Source organism: Platalea leucorodia (assembly GCF_965183815.1).
Source record: "Platalea leucorodia genome assembly, chromosome: 11".
NCBI lineage: Eukaryota > Metazoa > Chordata > Aves > Pelecaniformes > Threskiornithidae > Platalea > Platalea leucorodia.
Window position 1 is genome coordinate 12,437,027 of NC_138833.1, and position 22,098 is coordinate 12,459,124.

At 46.6% G+C, this 22,098-nt stretch overlaps 1 protein-coding gene across 1 annotated transcript in view; it reads left to right on the forward strand.

Moving 5' to 3' along the window:
* LOC309596218 (uncharacterized protein) overlaps positions 1-22,088 on the forward strand; it is a gene marked incomplete at its 5' end in the record, with an annotated part of 197,286 nt that extends 175,198 nt beyond the window's left edge. Inside the window, 23 exon segments of the mRNA XM_082324060.1 lie at positions 1,024-1,095; positions 2,383-2,499; positions 2,956-2,991; positions 3,508-3,534; positions 3,967-3,993; positions 5,122-5,166; positions 5,785-5,847; positions 7,151-7,195; positions 7,694-7,771; positions 8,368-8,391; positions 9,314-9,367; positions 10,131-10,175; positions 10,672-10,761; positions 11,122-11,193; positions 11,954-11,995; positions 12,871-12,897; positions 13,324-13,395; positions 13,487-13,540; positions 13,815-13,841; positions 14,346-14,399; positions 15,081-15,167; positions 16,621-16,698; positions 19,098-22,088. Of these exon segments, the coding sequence (XP_082180186.1) occupies positions 1,024-1,095; positions 2,383-2,499; positions 2,956-2,991; positions 3,508-3,534; positions 3,967-3,993; positions 5,122-5,166; positions 5,785-5,847; positions 7,151-7,195; positions 7,694-7,771; positions 8,368-8,391; positions 9,314-9,367; positions 10,131-10,175; positions 10,672-10,761; positions 11,122-11,193; positions 11,954-11,995; positions 12,871-12,897; positions 13,324-13,395; positions 13,487-13,540; positions 13,815-13,841; positions 14,346-14,399; positions 15,081-15,167; positions 16,621-16,698; positions 19,098-19,148 (1,287 nt within the window). The 3' untranslated portion in view covers positions 19,149-22,088.
* Between the last annotated feature and the right edge of the window lie 10 nt (positions 22,089-22,098).

Consider the following 22,098-nt stretch of genomic DNA (forward strand, 5'->3'; position numbering starts at 1 on the left):
CCCCCAAATAGCTGTATTTGTGAGGGCTGAGCTAAAGCCTCTCTCTACAGCTTGAAAAAAATCTTGGGTGCAGTTTATTTTCCAGCGTTGATTATTTTTTTCTATCTGACTTTGCTTTCCCCCTCCTTTTCTGAGATGACTGCGTTAAAACACCCGTGCTCAAGGTACCTACACGCACTTGCTGCTAAGCCTGTCCTGGGAGGCTGGGCAGGCGGCGGACTTGCCTATGCGATATTTACCCCAAATTTGAGTTTTGGGATTATCTGTTATTTATGTGAAAGGTTTAAAAGCTCCCTGGGCAATTTGGACAAGAGGTTTGTTCCTTAGAAACCTTCCAAAATCCTCATGGAGGATGTGCTGTGTGTTCCCATGGGGCTTCTTGTTGCTTTGCTCCGTCCCTTTGGTCCTCCTACAGATGTGTGCAGGGATGGACAGGGAAAAGGAGACGCAAGCAGTGTCCTGAGAAAGGAAATGTCTTGCTTACTGCTTCTCCCTAGATAGATAAGTGGAAAGGCTAAAAGACAATGGCAATGACTACTGACATGGTCTGAATACATTGTTTTTGCATCATAGAAATCTGAGAGATTTATCGGCATTTTGCAGGCTGGGGAATACATCGGTATTCATTTTAGCCTCTGAAAAAAAATATAATATTTGGTCTCGGGAGAAATGCTGGGATATATCCCCTGTGGGGTTTACTGGAATAATACTTGTTATTCTGCAGAAAGCCCTGCAGTAGGGGAATCCTCTGTACCCCAGCTGCTTTGAATGTCCTATTGTGCAGTAAACTAATGAAAAGATACTTGTTTCCCTATGTCTGTTTACTGCTTACCAAGCTCCAGAGTGTCCAGAATGTTAAAACAACCACTGTTGGCTACCTAGGTTATTTCCTCCTCGTGCATCAATTAACTGTCGAAGAAAAATTGATATATATTGTTACAGCCTTTAAAACTTATTCTTCTGCTGTGCTTTCATCTTACATTCTTGCTCTTTCCTCCTCTGCCTCCCACTTTACCTGGCTAGATGGTTTTTCCCCGGCTCAATCACGGATTTCTGGCTAACGATCAGCTTGTCTTTAGCCGACGAGTGCTCAAGGTAGATGTATCGGATCTGCTGCCACTGGTTTGCTGTGACTCTTTGAGCTGCTTTTGTTTCTTCTTTCTGGCTGAAAATGCACTATTGCTATTTTAAATTGTCACTACTGTGGCTACGTTCAGAGGTGCTGGTTGGGAGCGCGCTTGAGTGAAACCCCATTGGAATTTAGGGGGAGTTTTGTCAGAGTAGAGAGGCATAGAAGTGATGGGTTTTAGCATTTGGTCCTTTGTGAGAATTGGGAATCAAGCAGCAAAGTCCTATAAATGTTCATATGAACAGTGCTGGTATTGTAAAATAAAATGCATTAAAAGTAAAGTTGTCTGAATTCTCATACTCTAATCGTGACGTTTTAATTAGGCAAAATTCAGTGGGAGACTCTTGACGTAATTAGATGCAGTGTTCAGCATTTGCAATAGGATTTTTTTTTTAAAACTATGCAAGTGATTTAGGAGCACGGATCTTGTTGAAAGGCCGTGGGATTTGTGCTGCTAAGTCACTTAAGGACTTCTGAAAATCCCACACTTGTCCCTGATTTGAGGGTGGACCCTATATTAAATACAGTCCTCATACTGCCTCGGTGGTAACCCTTCCAGATATTGCTAAAAGATTTATGAGGCGGCCTTTCTGTGAAGCTTTCCATTGTGCAGCCACATGGATGTGCCCGGCCACAGCCCCGGGGCTGGGCTGCGGCGGCCAGCGGTGGGTCGGGAGACGATAACTGGGTGGTGAAGCCCCATGGGGTGCTCCCCTCCGGAGCGGGCACCTACCAAACCTTCACAATCACACAGAGATACAGCTGCTGCTTTTTTCTTTGCATCCAAGCAATGCAGGGTGTGAGCTACGCTGGATGTTAATATATGACCTTGGCTGTATTTAAAGGATACTACTAAGCGCTACTTTTTTTTTTTGTGGGTTTTTTGGTGTGGTCCACTAAGCTATGGAAGTGTGTGCATGCTCCATGCCAGCATGTTGTTGGGTCTGGGTTATTTCTGGGTGCTGTTGGATTGGTGTTTTCCATGCAGACAGTCACTGGCCAAGGGCTTAATGAGATAAAACCTCGTTGGAAGGCATTTGAGCAAAATCCTGGTTAAGGAACCAGATCCAAAGGGCATGAAGTGGCCATGAGCTCCCAGCCTTCCCAATTGGCATCTGTAATTAAATTCCTCAAGGACAGCGGAGGCCAGGGTGCTGATGGCCCAGGGATGCAGTGCATGTGTCACGGGAACCCCATGGGCACCACTTGCCAATGCCGCTTCATCTCACCATGTCTGTGTGAACTTCTTCCAGGGTGATCAAGGTCGAGATGGAGCCACTGGCCCCCCTGGTCCGCCAGGACCCCCAGGTGCCCGGGGGCCTCCTGGCGACACGGGAAAAGATGGCCCAAGAGGACCTCCAGGCCCCCCTGTAAGGACGGGAGATGCACAGCGAGCACATGCCGGGCAGTCCCCAGCCTAGCGAGGGAGAGGAGGGTGAAGGGTGTCCCCTTCCCCAGTGCTGCCACATCAGCCTCTGGGTGCCCAGCCTGGGCCAGTGGTTGGACTCTGATGGCCGCTCGTACAGCAAAGCTTTGGGGCATGGGGCCAAGGGAGCAGGAGGGGACCTTCCATCTTTAGTTTTGGAGCAAAGAGCTGGACCTGAAGCACGTATTTGCGGGTGTTTGTTGTAACTCAGAGAGCCCAGAGGAGATCTCTTCCCTGATCTGTAGCCTTCAGATGACCTGTTGCAAACCTCCAGATCACTGGCAATTCCTTTAATAAAAAAACAGGCCGCAACACAATGCTACTGAATGTCCTAATTATCACGAAGTGTTTTGGAGTACGAGGGATAATAGTTTCAATGTTGACCTTTTTATTTTTGCAGGGTTTCAAAGGCGAGCCAGGAGAGGATGGCCTCATGGTTAGTATTGCCCAGGAGCACCCGTGTGTGCGTGCCCCTGACTTTACATCATCACCCGTCAGCTGGCTGCAGCAAGTGGTTTTGTGTTGTTGCTTATGGAGGCCAAAAAAACCCCATGGGAAATTATAGATGCCCTAAAATGGATGTTTCTCCAGGGGTACCTGTGGCCTGGGGAGAAGAGGCCAGTCTTTGTCCCCTTGGCTCCTCTGGAGGGATGTGCTGCTCCTGTATCCCCCTTTCTGCCCCTCTGAAGCCTCCTGGCATTGTAACTCCAATTCACTAAGGTCTAGGATGCTTATTAGAAAGGTGCTTATTAGACACAAAATACACAAGCCGTAAAAGAATATTTATTATTTACTGGGAGCACAGAGAACTTATGGCTGTATTTGTAAGAGAAAATGAGAAGTTGGCGTCTGTGTCGGTTTTTTTATGGGAATTAAAGTACTCTTGGAAATGTTTTCATCCTGTTACACTCTATTGTCAAACAAGTATACCAACTACTCTTACATTCAACAGGGTGCCAGGGGACCTCCAGGACCAAAGGTGGGTAATAAGGAATTTCTTATCTGTCTAATTTTAACACTAATTCTTGAAATATTGCTGCATAAGCAGGGTGGAGATGAACATACATATTTCGCACTGGACTTGTACTCATCTGTATTGATCAGATACAGAATTTCTAAGGTATCAAATTAGCCATTGACTTGGAGCTGCAAATGTCTGTCTGAATGTGTCACCTGCACAAAAAGCACAACCATTGCCCATGTTAAAACCTTGAAATTGGGGTGGAGGGAGCCACGGGGGGCTGGAAGCTGGTGTGTTGTGGGAATCTGCTTTCTTGCGAAAGGGGATAAAGAAGATCAATACAAGCTGAGTGTTTTAATTTTACAATTAATCTTCAGTATCCATACAATTGATCTTCTTTTCTGTTATGTACTTAAACTTCTTTCTTCTCTGTGTGTGCTGCTGTTGAAGGGTGAGCCTGGCATCCAAGGGAAAAAGGTAAAATGGTGATTTTTTTTTTTTTTCTTTTCTTTGCTTGGTGCTCAACTAGGGAAACCATTGCTAGAGACGGATGGAGAAGCCGTAGCTGGCTGTACCAAGCCCTTCCTTGTGTTCCCTGGCATTTCTCGCACATGCAACCCCAAAGCATGGGCACGGCTGTGCCTGCAGCCTGGTTTTCATTACCACAAGCAAGCCAGACGCTGCAATCACATCTGCCCAATAGACAAAGAATAAAATATCAAATGCCAAACAAAGCAGTAGATTTTGAGCCCTTTCACTCCGATAGTTCAAGCTGAACTGAGAAGTGTCTGGAGGCTGTTATCTGACCACGGGCCCCCATGGCGGGTTTGAGGTTCCTGGGATGGGCATCGCTGCGCAGCACCTCGGTCTCGCGGAGACTGCCCACTCTCTTAAGGACAGGTATGCTGCTTGGGCCAGCATTGAAGACTGTGGGAGATTCACATGTCCAAGCTCTCCACGTTTTGTTCTCATGGTGCCATCAAGTAGTGAATAAATCACTGCCTTTAACTGAAGCCAAAGCCCTGACAGGGCCCAGCCTTTCCCTCTTACTGCTTTGCCCCAAAACAGACGTGGCTATGGGTGTTTTTCAGGCCAGAATTTGGCTTAAAAATTTCATAACTGGCCAGTAAAGTTAACCTCTTCAGCACCCGTGAAGTGGTTTTACTCCAGAACAATGAAGCATGACAAGTGAAACAAGAAAATCTCCTCCCGGCAGATGGGTGTGCTGGTAACTTGTGGTGAAGTCCATGAGGATGGGTGGCAGCTTGCAGGAGGTCTTTAGTACCTAAAAAGCCTAAATGGATTAAATATCTAATTTCTATTAAAGGTGGGAGAGCACCTTCCCCAGGGCATGCTGTAAGCAAATTCTGGGAGATGCCCCCCCACTGCCCCGGGAGCAGAGGAGGCAGAGGCAGAGCTGGGTGGGAGCAGAGGACCATGCTGGAGCCTCCTGGGCTCCATGCTGCAGCTTTCCCCCAGCCTCCTGCAAACCTGGGGGGGTCTCAGGTCTGCACAACACTCAATGGGGTCAAATGATGTGTTGGATCCTGATGATAAGTGTGTACAAGCTCCTTGTATTTCACTTTTTGTATTTTACTTCATCAGGGTGATGACGGGATCCCTGGGGAACCAGGACTTATGGGCCCTAAGGTATGTTCTGCTCTGTGTCCATCTAATGCATGTGCTTGGCAGCATCTTTTGCTATCTGGTTTCTTGGCACAGTATCACAGTTGGGGCAGGCTGAGAAGCACATTTCTCCTCTGACATGAAAAAAGAAAAAAAAAAAAGAGAAAGAGAAGCATAACCCACCCCTCTGCCATGGTAGCTCTGCTCAGAAGATGTTTGCAAACGCAACTTGTTGACTATGGCAGAGAATTGCCATTTAGAGGCTCCTCTTGCAGAAGTAAATTGGGGGGTGTTGCTGGGGGTGGCCTGGAGCTGAGGTTCGCGATGTGGGTTTGCACTGCCCAGATCAGGGTGCGGCGGGCTCTCCGTGGGAGCCTGCTCCAGATGCTGTGGTTTTGAGGCTGACTTTATGGCTAAACGCACCACCCGCAGCCAAACTGTTAAGCCTGAAAGCTTCATTTTTATCATCTATCTCAAAAACTCCCCTCATGCACCTAGGCAATGTGACGTATTTCAGGCTAAAGCAGAGCTTTGCTCAGTCACGTATGTAAAAGTAAAGATAAAGCAAGAAAATTATAACCTGAAAGAAATCTGTTCTCCATCCTACCCGTATAGCATTTGTCGAAATTGTCTTGTTTTCAGGGAGAAAAAGGAAGCACGGGTCCCAAGGGGGAGAATGGCACAGATGGCTTGCCAGGACCCAAGGTAAATAAAAGTCCATTAGCTGGGAACTTGGGCACAGCGCTACTGAGGCAGAGGTTTCAGCTGAGTGGGTGTTTTAGGCCTTTGTCTTCTAAAAGGCTCATAAAAAGCCTCAACTGAAACAAAACAGGGGGCCGTTAAGGAGTATTTTACCTTTTCCTAGTGATTTAATGAAAGCTGGATTCAAGCAGAGATCAGTATAAGAGTTTTTAAAATCGTCTCCCTGCATGTTTTTCATTGAATTTTTTTCCCTAAGAGAGCTAAACCTCTGATCACATTTTGATCCGCTGTATTGATGGCTGTGGTATCACTTCAAAGCCCCGAGCACTTACGTGCCGTCCTGTTCCGCTGACCTTCATAACTGCCAAGAAATGCAATAAGACAGTCTTGATATGTTAAGTTGCGCTGATGAGACCCGGACAGCATCCGCGGGCTGTTATTTCCCCCCTCAGCTGCTTCTTATTTAGTAGGATCTGTATCCAGTCGTGTTTTCTGTATCAAACCGCCGTGGCTCCTTGTCGGGCAGGAGACTGTACAGGATGAAGAAACGTGGGCTCAAGTGACCCTTAGCCATTTTTTTCTAAAACCATAGTAGTAGTGCTGGTTTGTTCCCCCTGGGATCTGCTGAATTGAGTTTTCTTATGGAAAGTCTTTGCATTTATACCATTTTTTACTTTTTGGAGGGCTTTAATTTGGCCAACAAATGGATTTCCATGGGTATGGCAAAAGGTACATTTTTTGAATCCTGAACTGAATTTCAGGTCACTGCTGTGGGAGTGCTACAGCTTTCCGAAACTTCCCAACTTTCAAAAAAAAAACGGGGGGAGGGGAACAAAAAAAAAAATTTTTGGCACAGCCCTTTTCTTTAAACTCGCCCTCAAAAATGGTTTAAACGTGTCGGCTGAAACTTTCCACACACAAAATTCAGCCTAAAGCAAGAGAGAGCCATGTGAAACTGCACAAAGAGCGGGAGCTTGGCACGCTCGGAGCAGGCAGCGGAGCCGGGGAGCGGCACAGCACATCGCCATCACGGAGAGCTCAGCCCCAAGCGGGCCACTCTGCTCCCCCTGCAATGAGACATTTTCTTACTGTAAACTCACTCACACCAATGTTATTTTTTGCAAAATATATTTGCTCTGAACTCAAATCTATTTTTTTTCTAGGAGAAGCAGTTACTTCTTGGTGCCATACTTTTTTTTTTATCTAAAACATATCTTGGCATCTCATGTAGTTACAGTATTTTTAAGATAAATATCCTATATTTTCCTTGGTGTCTTTGAACCAAAAATGTGGTTTTGATTTTCAGGGTGAACCTGGTGAGAAGGGAGGAATCGGCTCCATCGGACCCCGGGTATGGATGTTCAGGGTTTTGCTTTTTTGGTTTGGAGTCGCGTATTTGCCTCGACCTGAGCTGTGCCTCACCAGCTCTTTCTGCTTAGTGCATGGTTGAATCGCTTCAGGATCAGTTCAGTGCTAGAAAATAGAGATGGTGCATATTTAAACAAATCATTTTGTAGGTACCAGATGCTGCCACGGGAGATAGCTCTGGGAAATGCAGTCAAGTCCCATTTTCTTATCAGTGTGACCATCCTGTGACCCTTTTTTAGCAGGAGGGAAGCTGCGAATAGGGTAATCAAGTGAGGATTCTGATGCACTTCTCAGTTACACAAATCTATGCCCTTGTGAGGTTTGGTTGGAGGACGGTTACAGCTGTCAGACTAGGAATTGATTAAATCACTGGTGTTTGTAAGGTGATAATCCCCAAACACCTGGGCTTCAGGTCTTTGCTTTCATACCACCTGCTTCTCAGATGCTGCAAAAACTAAATAGGATTCGTCCCCGATTGCAGGGTCCCCCTGGCCTGAAAGGGGAGCAGGGCGACACCGTAGTGATCGACTACGACGGCCGAATCCTGGATGCACTCAAGGTAAGCCCCGCACCGAGGCCATGCCGATTCCTGTGGGTTAATGGGAGAGGACTGAAAAACTGCTGAGCTCTGCCACAGGGACATTGTGGCACCCTGTCTGTCCCTGCTTCTGCTTCCCAAGATCTCGGTCTCAGCACAGAGTTGTCCGGGAGGGAAGAGCTTATTGTATCTGGGGGCTGAGGATATTTAGGATGTACCAGCAAAAACAGTGGCAGAACTCAGGCTGGGTACCAGGCTTGTAGGATCCAGCTGTGGGATGTGAGTTAATATTCTGCAGGTAAAAGCAACCTGACGCAGCCGGTGACATATAAACACCTGATGCAACGAGTGTGAGCAGCCAAATTACACCTTAAATGCTGCCGGCTGCGGTGTGTTATTCCCACGGCATGGTGCGGAGCTGTGGTTTTCACTGCACACCCTCTGGAGCGGTTTTCTCTGCAAGCAGCAGTCGGGATGCGGGAGGAAGGGAAATGGTGCCTGAGCCCTAACCGGCCCGACTGAGCAGTGTCCTGCCATTTTCCTTAAGATGAAAGCTGAACAGAATAAATACTTAGTTACAGACTTATTTGAGAACTATCCTAATTGTTTTATGACAGGCTGCAGGGATACACAAAGTGATGGTAATTACCGTTTGCCAGATGTCTGCATGGCATGCAGCTTTGTGAGTGGAGTTTGTGGAGTGCAGTGGTCAGAGAGACTCCATCAAATGTCTGGAGACTTCATCTGCTGGGCCCAGACCCTCTCCCGTGTTCTGCATGTGGAGATTGCCGAGGGGCACGTCATTGAACCTCGCTAACTTTGCTCTTTTCCTGCTTATGAGCTGTTTTCAGTGTTTGTGCAGTGACCTGTCTCACGAACAGAGCTTTGGAAAGGGGTGGCTTTGCACAGCTTCCAGAGTGATTAAATATAACAGTATTTGAGTATGCAAGTCATGGAAAAAGGTGCTTGGGGATGTGATACGGTTTTGTTTTTCAGCTGAGCAAGACCATGAGTTTTGCTGTTTGAGATAATTTGCAAGTTCCAAAACGTTTGTTCACCTCAAGGCAGTTCACGGTCTCTGCACCCAGCAGTGCCGAGGAAAAATAGCTTCCTTAAGTGTGCAAGGTTTTCCTGCTGTTAGCGCTCACACAAATTCCTTCGTTTCCCCTCTTTAATTGCACCTCCCCGGCCAGTTGTTGCTGTTTTCTGCAGGATGCTTCTCCCCAGCCCGGCCGCCTGGAGAGGGGAGAATCCAGAACGAGACCACCAGATGTGGGGCCACACCTCTGGCTAAAGGCAGTTCGCCTCTTAGCACATGTCCTGCTGCACCTGTACACCCGGCTAGCTCCAGTTGTGTTTCCTTTTGCACGAACACCCCATGTGCTGGAGGGGCCCTTGGGCCACTTTATGTCAGCTGAGCTGATCGTGGTGGTTGGGCAACCCCGGTCACACGAGTGTCTGTTGTAGACTGTGGTTGCTCCCAGCTCATCCCCAGCAGCACAAGGATAGTGTGCCATATTCATATAAGTCATGCTCATGCCCGGTTTGTTTGCTGTGTTTCAGGGTTCGCCAGGTCCCCCAGGGCCACCAGGTCCCCAAGGAGCTCCAGGTCCCAAGGTGAGCCCAATCTCTACCATGCAGATGGTGTTTCCTAGCAAGCGACCCGGTTGTTGGTGGCTCTCCAAGTAGCAAGAGTCTCCCAAGCCAATGCTGGCTGCAGAGCTTGAGACTACGCATGGTAAAGGAAACGCTATTTAACACTTCCTCAGGCTGAGAGGAGGTTTTTGCACAAAAGCCAAAGTTTTGTTGGCCTTTCTTTGGTCTCCAGCCACTTCCAGAGGATGCTGTCCCAGAAACAAATCCACTCCCAATCCTACACTGACAGGTGACATCCTGGCCCCTCCAAGCTTTCCTCCTTGCACGCAGCGGGAGACAGAAGTAAATGGGAGAAGCAGTTGTGAGGAGGGGCCGGCGGTCCCAAAAGCTGTGCCAAGCCGCCCTCCAACCCACCCTCCCCATGTGCTTCTTACTACCCCAGCACTGTGTCAAAGTGGGACCGCACTGTCCTCCCGCTTCGCAAGCAATAGCCAGTAACCTACAGTCAGCTGTAGTTTCTTTAAAAGAAGAATTTAACTTGCAGAAAAGCATCTCTTGGAAGAACGGGATGGGGCAGGATTTCGGTGTCACCCAAATTTGGATGAGCCGGTAATGCTGGCACCTCATTGAAACCTCCTTGCTGCTGCTCCTGAGCCTGGCAATGCCAAACCCATAACCACAACGGTTGATACCCATGAATAATTAATTTCCTTGCAAAATGCTTTCCCAAGATGATTTCTTGATTTAACTTACCGTTGGCTCCCCTTTCTTTGTGTCGCTTCAGGGAGAGCTGGGCTTGCCGGGTCCACCTGGACTGGACGGTGAAAAGGTGCGTGGGACATGGCTGGATCAAGCGAGACCTTGCAGGAGCCAATTTAAAAAGAAGTTTACTGTGTGTCCCTGGGAGCTGCCACTGTGAAAAGCAAATCTCAGCCTGCCAGGAGCAAGCTCTGCCCCATAATGTTCAGCTGCATCTCCTTGAATTAATCGCCCATTGCTTACAGCCCTGTGCTTAGCCATGAGCACGCAGATGCTGCCTGTGGCCACGTCTGCCAAGCTAAAGGGGCTCCTTTTACGAGTGGTTCATCAGACACTGTCTCAAATTCTGTTGTAAACCTTCCCAACCCTAAATGGCTGCAATCCCTCCTATGGCCCAGCCAAATTCTGCTGCGCCTGCAAAATTGGCATATGTAGGTTTTAACGTTAAAACATCTTTTCATGAGCTCATGCTACGATATGGAGAGAAACAACAGCAAGGCAGAAATAGCTGTTGTGGGGGGGTTTAACAGTTTTCTCCTAAGCAAGTTATTTGCTGTCATTTCCAGGGCCCCAAAGGAGCGAAGGGTGACCAGGGCAGTGCAGGGATCACAGGACAGAAAGGAGAGACGGGAGAAATGGGCTTATCAGGTCCGCCGGTACGTCCCTGTACATCTGCTGCTTGGTTCTTTAATGCACTGGTTTCTGCAAATGCTCGGTATGTGGCCGGGTTTGCTGATCTAGGCAATGGCCTGTCCACACCGCGTTGCTGCGGAGCTGGAGGATGCGGGAGCTTTGAATTTTCTTTGCCAATGATGATGATAATGGCTTATTCAGAAGGTGATCTAAGCCGGTACCAAGGAGGAGAAAATCTCCTGTTCTCAAACAGTCCCGTGGGGATGGACAAGAGCTTTGCTTGAGCCAAGGCTGGAGTTTAGAGGAAGACAAATGTATTTTTCTCTCTTGTTTTTGCTCTCCTGTAAGATGCACCACATCTGTGTTACACTTTTATCTTTCAGGGAGCAGAGGGGCCAAAAGGAGACAAAGGAGAAAAAGGAGACACGGGGTCGCCGTGTTTGCAGAATAATCATGTAAGATCCCGGCACCATAAAGCCTCTTCCGCGACGCGGGGTCAGGCGAAAGCGGGGTGCGCGGGCTGGAGCCGTCGGTTCCGTATCCGTCAGCGTAGCGGAGGGCAACAAAACCCAACTGTCTTCTACAAGACCTTTTCAGACCTGTCTTCTACAACCCCTAAATGGGGTTTATTTGTTGGGGAAGAACATTTTGCACACTTGGCATTACAAAGTTACTTTAGATTTTGCATTGATGGTTGACATATTGGATGCTGCTGTTTTGTTCTAAAAACATACTGGGCTCCTTGCAGTTTTATAGGATTTCTACAGCGTTTTTATCTTATTTACTCTTTTTGCTTAAAAGAAAAAGTGGTGGGTTTTGATAGTTTTTCATTAATGATATGAGAGCTCTAATTTTATTCTGGTTTGTGTTTGGTTTTTTGTTGGGTTTTTTTGTTTGTTTTGTTTTAATCAAACAGGCTGGTTTCCTCCGGTCCGTGCGAAAATTCCATCATTTTCCAATACATCCATTTTGTGACCAGCAAATACACTGAGTAGCCCAACTCACGCCTCTCATTTCTACCTTGATTCTTGTGCTTATTAAGATTCATTTATTTATAAATCCTACAAGCAGCCCTTTGATTAGCAGATATTTTGATTAAAGCCATTAAATCAGAGGGCATTAAATCATGATTCTGGGCCACGTGAGGTTCCATTCCCGACCTGTCTGCTCTCTGTGCCCAGCCCTGTTAATGTGCCATTTAATTCCCTTCTGCAGATCATACCCGAGCCCGGACCCCCTGGATTACCTGGCCCTATGGTAGGACTCTGGAAAGTGGCTTGTGGTATCAAGCATTGCTGCAGATTTGTTATTGCATGTGATTAGTTAAGGACGAGGGTGGTTTGCTCTGTTTAATTGTTGTGGGCTGCTGTGAATCTGGGGAAAAAAATCAGGGAAGAGCTACAGCGTTGTGAGATGGAATCACCTGGTTTAGGAGAGTACATCAGCATCTGCGGCACATTTTGCAAATAACCAAGTTGTTCCTTGAATGGGGAAAAGATCAAACCTTGTGGGATGGGAAAACCTGTTCCCCCCATGATGGTGTCTGTATTCCCACAAATTTGCCCAAGTCGATTAAGTTTTTGGCCATCAGCTGCAGTGGGAGAGGATGCGGGCGGTGATGAACATTTTTGATGCAGATATCTAAGGTGTTTCATACCTATGATGCTCCAAAAGGCTGAGGAGCTGTCAAGGGCATCAGGAAGGTCAGGATGCCTCTGCTGTGTCCAAGATGCACCTTGAGAGACCATGCTCCAAAACCAGGCGGCTTTCCCAGCAGCGTTTGTAACCCGGGAGGTGTCTCCAGCCCTGCCCAGGCTTGGAGGGCCGTGGTGGCAGGGTGCCACCCTCCAGAGCTTGTGCTATCACTTGCTTCAGCAAAGCTCTTGCGGGGCTCTTGCTCCCCAAAGCTTGTGTTGCAGAGCTTTATTGTTGCATGTTACGCAAAGCGGTCCTTTTCAGTTCGTTTTCCCCCTGATTTGACGTCGGAGAACCAAATAAACTGCCACCTGTCTTGAAAAGAAATATTTGGCCATTGTCAGCCCATAATTTGAGCAAGAAATGGTTTGGGAAGCAAACTTTGGGGGTTGTTTTTAAATTCTGTTTTTTCAAATGCACCATTGTCTTTCCCACAGGGTCCTCCTGGAATCCAGGGGCCTAAAGTAAGTCAATAAATGAAATGTCACCCACTGTTTCCAGGCTGCCAGCGCATTATTTACAGGCTCACAAAGGCCTGTCAGCTCTGGGGACTGATTTTTTTGTCACTGTTTGTGACAACACATCCCTTGGTTGTGCTGTTCAGCAGTTGGCGTTTTGGAAAACAAGCCATTTTTCCTTCCAAACATATTTACGATCTTAAATCCTCCTCCAGCACGGAATCCTGAGGGTTGGCGGCACACGCAAGTCAGAGTTCCCAAACCCACAGGCTTAAACCTGTATTTTCAACTATTTTCTTATCTGAGGAAAATGTTAACGGCAGCGCGGGTATGAGCATCCCAGAGATGTGGGAGGAGGCGGTGGATGTGCGGGCTGGCTGTCCCAGGCAGAGCTGCCAGGTCTTCTTGGTTGATGCCGTTTCATTTATGCAGGGCTTGGATGGTGCAAAGGGAGAAAAAGGCGACAGCGGTGAGAAGGGGGACCACGGTGACACTGGACCCGCTGTGAGTCATTTTCCCGTATCTTATTTCTGGCCGTCGACAGAAACCTGCCTTACAGCAACTATCCCAATTCCTTGTTTCTTTTTTCCTTAAGGGTCTCCCCGGTGCTCCAGGGCTGATCGGTTTACCCGGCACCAAAGGAGAGAAGGTAATCATTGGTGTGGGAAAGGAGCCGGGGATGCTGTGGTGTAATCCTAAAATAGGGGCTGATAAAACCCCTGCCGCAGTGGGTCCAGACAGAACTGCAGAGCCGGGCTTACCGGCACTATCCCGATGCGTGGTGAGGAGCTCCCTTGAGTCCCAGGGGCTGTTGGGCGAGCCCGTGCTGTCACTACCGTAGTATTTCACCAAACTGGATATAAGTTTGCTTGCAACACCAAACTCAATACGGCATGTCTTAATTTTTATTTTTACAACTGCAGGGAAAGCCAGGGGAGCCAGGATTGGATGTGAGTATGGAGAACGTTAATTGTGATATGTGGAAACATGAACAACATGTATGTAAAGGCCATCAAACTGCTTGAGATTTTTGGGAAAATGTAGCTAACACTGTACAGACTACTGTCCCTTAAACACAATGCCCATGGAATTATGTCTGTAGGAAAGGGCTTAGTTCAGACCAGTTGCCGGACCACTTCCACCGCACAGCAGTGACTGTGCCACACCGTGTATCGCGGCTCAGCTAACGGTGCCGTGGGGGTCTCCCTTTCCAATTGAGAATATTTGTATTGGATTCAGTGAAACAAAAATCCCCAATAGATGTAATGTTACTGGGGTAGGTAAAGCACTAGCTTTCCCGAGAAATTGCTGAGATACCAAGTGAACAAGAAAATGTCATATTCTTCACCATGGGAGGATATGTTGATGGCTGGAGATGTTGAACTGAGATGCCGGGACATTCACATACTGAACTTACAAACCTCTTTTTTTCCACCTAAAAATTGTCGTGATAGGGTTTCCCGGGTCTCAGAGGAGAGAAAGGAGAGAGAAGTGAAAGAGGGGAGAAGGTGAGTGGGTTATGGCTGGTAGAGATGCTCGTGGGGCAAGCGGGGCAGGAGCAGGACTGGCCACTCTTTTTGGCAGGCAGTGACGCTTGCCCTGCGTACTGGTTCCCTCTCCAGCCTCTGGGGTTGTTGCTATAAGGCCTTTTCTGTGGCACAAGTATTTGCACGGTCCCAGTATAGGGCAGGACATGCAGTTAATTCCTGCCCACTTGGAAGTGCTTTCTGCAAGCCTGTCCCCCCGCCAGCACAACCACTGTGGGAAAATGGAGCAGCCTGACAGCTCCAGGTTGCAAAGAACTACTAGTTTTGGTTTATAGACCTTGAAAATGGATCCAAGTCAAACGTTTTGTTACAGGGATCCTTAAATAAAGGGGTGCCCAGCCGGAGGCAGGAGCCCAGCTGAGTGCAGGGCAGTGGCTGGAAGCTGGTGCTCCCACTTACTGTCAGATAGCAACCTGGTTTCTAGCAGAAACCGGTCATTTAGTCATTCTGTTATAAAATTACCTATTCAAGTATCTCCCCCCAGCTTTAACTGAAGATTTTCACAGTGATTTCATTACTCAGTTGAGGTTACACTAGTGCAAATGTCCCTACCCTGGGTGAGGTGTGGGACTGCAGTGCTGTGCGAGTTCAAGGCGAGGTGCCACCCCTCCTGGTGCTGATATTTTCCTGTTGCATCAACAGGGTGAGCGAGGAATACCGGGGAGGAAAGGAGCCAAAGGGCAGAAGGGGGAACCGGGCCCTCCCGGACTGGATCAGCCGTGTCCTGTGGTACGTCTTTTATTTCACTCCTCCTAAGCATGCGTTGCTGGGACTGAAAGGGAACGCGGCTTTGCAGCCAGGGAAAGGGAGGGAGGATTTGGTAGTTCTTTATTTCGCAGTAAATCAGAGCAGATGGTTATTGTTTTCTCACTTTTCTTAATGGTTTGTTTTATCTGCACTGCTGGCAGTTCACTGCTCGCTGTAAGGGCTCCTCTCTGGCCAGATGGGAGCAAGCCACAGCAGTAAAAATAAAAAATCTTTGTGTAAAGACCTTCTTATTGTAGTCAGGAACAATGGGCTTCAGTAACGTTCTTTGGGAGATAGCGTGCCCTGGTGAAGCTGCTGGCCTGGCTTTTGAGTACGTTTGAAATTGTGGAGTAAGTCGATGCAGTGGATGGGAAGCGATTTGAAAACAAGGTCAGCTCCATGCCTTCATCTCCACAAACCAAGTGAGGGATGAGCCCGGCTCTAGCTGTCCCGCGTGGGGAGGTGGGTTGGAGTTGATAGCATCTTAGTACTGCCAAAGATAGGTGATGTATGAGCTGGAGCTCCCCAGGCTGCCAACAAGTGCCTCTGGGAGAAGAGACCTCCCCGTGTTTCTCCGCCTGAGATAGCAGCTCGCGGCTCAGATCTGTTCCTTCTCAGATGCGTCCCGGGCCACCGCCGTGCAGCGCGTACACAGAGAGGCTTTCCAGGAAACCTCCTGGGTGTTTGAGCCTGAGGAATCTCCTAAGTCCACTTCCAGAACCTCTCATTCCTTTGATAGGGCCCAGAAAAAGAAAATCTATACTGGTTTATAAAAAGTTATCTGGCCTGGTAAAATATTCATTGCTATTTTTCATATAATGACTAAAACCAGAGAGATCCTTTCCCTAAAATGCTTTGAGGCTGCAGGATGAAAGAGGGATTCATATGAACTACTGAACTAAAACTACTTAAATGTAGCTGTTAGCCCCTAGCTCAGCTGCACCTAACTCCTAGTGCCAGGTACCTGCTCCAGCATGCTCCAAAAAACCCATTTCTTTCCTAAATGTGTGACTTTTTCTCACCCCGTGAGCACAGCTATGGCAATCAAAGCTGTTGCAGAGCTCCACTATAGCAGCAAAAAGCTCCTTCAGTCAGTACGTTTTTTGCTTGGAGATTGAATGTGAACTACAATTAAATTTTTCTTTCTGATGATCACCTTTCCTCCCTCAACACGCTGGATGATTTAACCCTCATCTTTTTCACTGCGCTGTTGCAAACATGAATCTCTGGTTTGTGTAGAGAAGATCCTTCCCAGATGACAGACTCTCTGTGCCTGTGAATCCCCTACCATAAAACCACTCTGCTCACTTGCCGTATCATCAGAAACGGAGGTGTAAAGTTCTGGACCCATCCTCCTCCGCTGAAACACGGGTGTCTGTCTGAGTAACTCCCATGTCCTTTATCATTCTCAACAAGCAGTTATTTTTTCAAACAGGGAGATTGTAGCATTGCAGGCAGCAAAAGGGACGCAGGTTTACCAGGCCTGGACGGGGTGAGCGTGCCCTGCCCTTTGGTACAGTATCTGCTCTCTGTCGTGCATGGCTTGTGTGTGTTTCTGCTGTGGCCAAGCTCTGTCCCGAGGAGTGAATCCCTCAGGGGAGAGGAAGGACGCAAGGCAGCAGAGCTGCAACAATATGTTTCACTTCGGCACTCAGGGAAGGACGCCGGTGTGTTCAGCGGGAGGTCACGTAGGGGATGCTTGCCCCTTTATGATAACAGATGCTAAAAATGAATCCTGGTTTCTCTCAGCACGTATGGCCCAGTTTGGTTCCCCTCATGCCTGTGCTGCTGCAGCCCTTTGAGTCTGGGTTTTGCAATGCTTTCCCCAAGCGAGCAGCCGGTTCTGCAGAGCGGTGGCCGGGGTCGCCGGCACTCTGGGCACGAGCAGGGCGCTCGCTCTGTCGGCACGCAGCTCTGCCCTGCACAGCCCAGGTTGAAGCCCAACAGCTACGCAGGAAGGTTCGTGCTCTGCTCCCCGACCAGGGCACTGCACGACTAGCTAAAAAAGGTCATTGTTTTATTTTCATTTTTTTAACCATAGAAAATGCTGCATGCTAGATGATTTGCAGTTGTCTTCAGAGAAACAAAAGGGCAGTAAGCTGTCTCTCTTTCAAAAAGTTAAATTACTTTCATATGTGTCAAAGAAACCCATTACTAGCAGCAGGCTCGCTTCAACTCTTTGTATTTACTCCTTAGAGATGTTATATTTACCAACTATTCCCCATCTTAACTATATAGAAAACACAAGACCTATGTATATTGAAGGCATTGTAAACTGCAGTAGGCGATTCCTCCTATACGTAACTACTATGTGACTAGTTAGTGAAGCACTTGCACGTCTTCCTGCTTATGTACGTGAGGGTTAGTTGCATGTTGGCTGGGAGTGCTGTCTTCGTTCTCCACCCCACCGTGCGGTGGGGGCTTGCTGGGTTCTCGGTGATGGCTTTCAGTCCAGGAGCATGAGCATGAGCCTTACGCGCAGGTTGCAGAGCTCTTTTTAAGTTGACAAGTCATTTTGGAATCACTCGAGTGAAACATGGTAGAAAGGCATGGAGTTTTATGGTGGCCAAAATAAGCATTTTGAGTGCACGGGAAGGAGAAAAAGTCCAGGGCAGAAATCAACCCTGCGACCGCTGGTGTTAGGATGCGCTTTAACAGCAGGTCAGGATCTTTCTAGGTCAAACAACTGCTCTGCGCCTTGTCCCCTTTACCCTTCACCCCCAGCCAACTCTGGCAAATGTACAAAAGTTGCACGTTTCTTTTTTTTTTTATGAATGCTTCTGGAGCAAAATAGTTACTGGTGTCAGCAGAAAAACGTGTATGTTTTCTAACTAGTGTTATAGGAAAGCATGTGAAAATAACTTGACCTGTTACACTATGAGTAGCTGGAGAGGGTAACCTTACTTCACTGCATCTGTTTTATTGGGCATAGGCTATTTTACATATAAAATCAATACAGAATACAAAAAATGTGATGACTGACATTTACAGTAAAAAATGTAAAAATGCATTTTGACCTATATTTGCACTAGCAGTTATCTCCGCTGCGTGCGCATCCTCGTGGCTTCCCACCCCTAGTTAATTTGGAGGTAGCTCTGAGGGAAGGGTCAGTGCATGTGTGCTCTCTGCAGCTCTACATGCAGACATCCATGCAATCAGAGATCCAAGAGTCTTAAAAAAAATCCAGCATCGGAAAAGGCAGCTGAAGTCAGCTATTTCTTCTAAAGTATCTTGAAAGAGTTGGTCATACATAGTCCATTCCTCTTCTAAAGGGCTCGTTCCTTTTCAGTGATTTCCTCCTGGAAAGTAGGCTCTTCTGGCTTTCTGATTTCTGTATGTTTCTTGTATCTCCATCAGAAAAAGACAAATATTTTCACTCCCTTTGTATAGTCCACAAATCATCCTATTTCAATCAGTTCAGCAACTCAGGATTTCTTAAAGAAACTAAGTACTGCAGGATCGAATTTAACACGATTAGGATATCATCCGGGGAAAAAAAAATTTACATCACCACCCCCAAACTGAAAAGCGCATATTAACAGAAAACACATTTCCACATCATGCTTTCCATATATATGTCTGATTGCAAAAAACACTACCTTATAAAGTAGATTATAAAGTTAATTAACTGTGGTTCCAAATTTTTGTATTTGTTCATATTTTCTTTTTTGTTTAAAGGAAAAAGCGTAGATTTGTTTTTTACCCTGGGGAGTATTCAGTTTTGTTGTGCATGACACACGGATTACATTGTCTGCGTATTTATTGTTGTGCATATACAGTAAATGGGTTTTGCATGGTAATTAACAGTGCTGCTAAACCTTTTATCGCTGTGAAGATTGAGCTTCAGGTTTTTGGGTCTGACACTTTAAAGTCACATCAACAGAAATTAAATCTGTAAATTCAATTTTGCAGGGACCAGATGGACTGCCAGTAGCAGGATGTTGGCATAAGGTACAGTACTAATAATAACTGTATATCCTTGTGTAGGTCCTGAGTAATTTTGTTTGCTGCATGGTGATTGTTTGTACTGCTGCGCTTCCTTTAAGCAACAGGTTATAGGCCTGGCAGCCGTAACGCCATGCCTTGGGAGAGCAGGATTCCATCTAGCTTCGTGTCTTGTTCCCCACAGCTGTAGACCGGTGCTAGGAACACCGCTCCAAAAACTTGCTAAGCGTGAAAAATCATTCTTGTTAATGTTGTTGGTAGCAATGCCTTTTTTTTCAGGCTTGGTCAGGCTAGGCTTCTGTTATGGCCCAGGCAGTTTAGGAACCACTCATGCAAAGACTGCACCACTCTGCAAAATGTGCTCGTGTGACGTAGGCCATACCCTCTAGCTGAGACTTTTACAGTGGGTTACCTCTTTGTTGCAGAGTTGCAAAACGTTTATTTCCAAACAAAGACTTTTCTGCCATTGTAATTATAATCCACAACCACTACGCTGCTTCGGTGCTCAAATCAGTAAATGAGGGAGCACGTGGTCGGGTAATTCGTACTGTCTCACGCACCCAGAACACCCGGGGTTGTAAGTGCTAAATGAGGAGAGACGTGTCCCCCCGTAGGATGAGCATTTGGTCCAGACTTGTAGGAGGATGCTGTAACCTCCTTCTCCAACAAGGGTACGACACTGAAGCTGAGTGGAATTACTAAGCCAGTTTCAAACGTGTGGTATATGGACACAGTTGGAGTTAATAGCAAGCATGTTACTAACTGGTTGCAAACCCTCGGTTAGAATGTGAGCATGCCCTTAGCGTATAAAAGCTTTTAATTCTGTGGTAAGTCGTTTGGATGTACTGTTAATATTAAAAGAAATCTGAATGCCAATCCTTATAATATTAACAATAAGATTAGTAAGTATAACGAATGGAGCATTTCTCTTTGATTAAAATGTTTGTCTGTGTGTTCTTTTTCAGTGATCTCTAAGCATGAAGCACAATATGTAAATAATGTGATATATTTTGATCTTTTTAATTTTTGTATAAAAAAAGGAAAAAAAAAACTTTCGACAGTAATAATATATTGACCTTTTTTTATACTGGATTCTGTCATTTATGGACTTGGAAAATATTGTAAAGCTCCCAAACCCATAAGATACGCATGATAACATCTGGATTCGATAAAGGTACCAATGACAGTAGCTGGGAATGAACAGTATTTGCTGCTAATGTTGCTGCGTGAACTAACAGTACTGAGACAGTGCGTTGCCTTAGTGTGCCTTATCGCATGAAGAAGGGAGAAATCCCTATCCTAATTTGGCTCTCAATTCTGTATTTGCATTGCACACGCACATTAAAAGGGTGAAAAAAACTGGCTGAAAACAAAGAAAAAAAGGATGCAGCCCTAGGAATGAAAGAAGCTGCTGCACACCATCAGGTCAAACGAGAAGGACTTGCAACTTGCAGAGGAAACAAAGCCAGGCTCCATTCATTGCTACCTGCTGTTGGTATGATGGGCACAGCAATTCTTTGGCTAAAAAGAACAACCTTGACTACCTGTGGTTATTTCCACTACTACCGACAAAAGCTTTTTTTTCTCAAGAGGAAGCAGCTCTGGGTCCTGTTCTGGGGTCTGTGGCTGAAGATGTGCAAGCGCTTTGTTACTGTGGAACCCGAATTCCCCAAGAAACCTCCACTGCAGGTTTTCAAAACAGAAAAACCTGGGAACACTCTCAGTGTAGAGAGTTGCACGACAGGGCGGACTCTGCTGAGGTCTTTTCTTAAACAACACAGCACAGAATGTTGCTGTTGGGGTTCCCAAAACTTGGGAGTTTGGAGTATTTAATTGTCTTGGTTTGTAGGGTTCATTTGCATTTGATTTTTCTTGGTTTACGTGGATTTAATTGTAAACTCTGTGACTCTGCACACTCCTCTTGTCCTCTTTCTTCTCTCCCCTTTTTCGGTCTCTTTCTTTAAATTCTCTCATCTCAGGCACATCCCGTGCAGAGCAGGGTAACGAATAAAAGGAGGATTATGATTTTGGTATCTGCATATGGTATTAAGTGAGATCAATTAAAAATTTGCAACTGTTCCACCGTTCACATTTTTAAAGATCTTGAAAAAAATAGAGATTGTGCAGTAACAAACCATAAAAAATTATTTTGGGGGGAAGAAAACGGCTTACAGCCAAGTCTGTTCAGCTGACAATGAAGCTCAAGAGGCAATCAGATTCCTTTATAGGGAGGAGATGCTTTATATTAACAAGTTCTTAAACTGAACAGAGAAAGATGTACAAATATCCATCCAACGGGTGGAAGCTGAAGCTACACAAAATCAAATAAAGCCAGCCATGGCTTTTTAATGGTGAGACTGGTTAATCCTAACCAGACCAGTGACGTAATCCCCATCACTTTAACGCCTTTTAGATTTAGCAGATCATTTCTGGAGGAAATACTTTAGCCCAATACAAGTTGCTAGGCTCTGTGTAGAAGTCAGGTGAAATTAAAAGCCTGACCACAATATCAAACCAGATGATGTAAGGGCTCTTTGTGGCCTTGATCTTAAGAGAATACAGAAGGGAGTCATTTTTGGTGTATTGAGTAGATCTGACCCCTCTGTTAGATCCTTGTTCCACTGCATTTGTTGTGGCAGCTACTGCCAGAGAGGACTTGAGAGAGGGATGAGACCACCCAGGGGCAATCTGCCCTGTACAAGCTGACCTAGCGCTACGGTAGGTCTTGCTCCGATATTCTGAAGCACAGGAGGAACATGCTCAGTGCTCCACACAGGCAGGGTGACGCATGACTGATGTCTGAGAGTTCTTATCTGTGACTGGGTCCTAGTTGTCCTTGAGCTTATCCTTTTAGTCAGCTGGGAGCATTTGTGATCTGCTGGTAAATGCTGAAATGGCCATTTAGCTTGGTAGATGTGGACACAAAAGACACATGGTTTGTTACTGTCTCTGTTAGCTGCTTAGGATC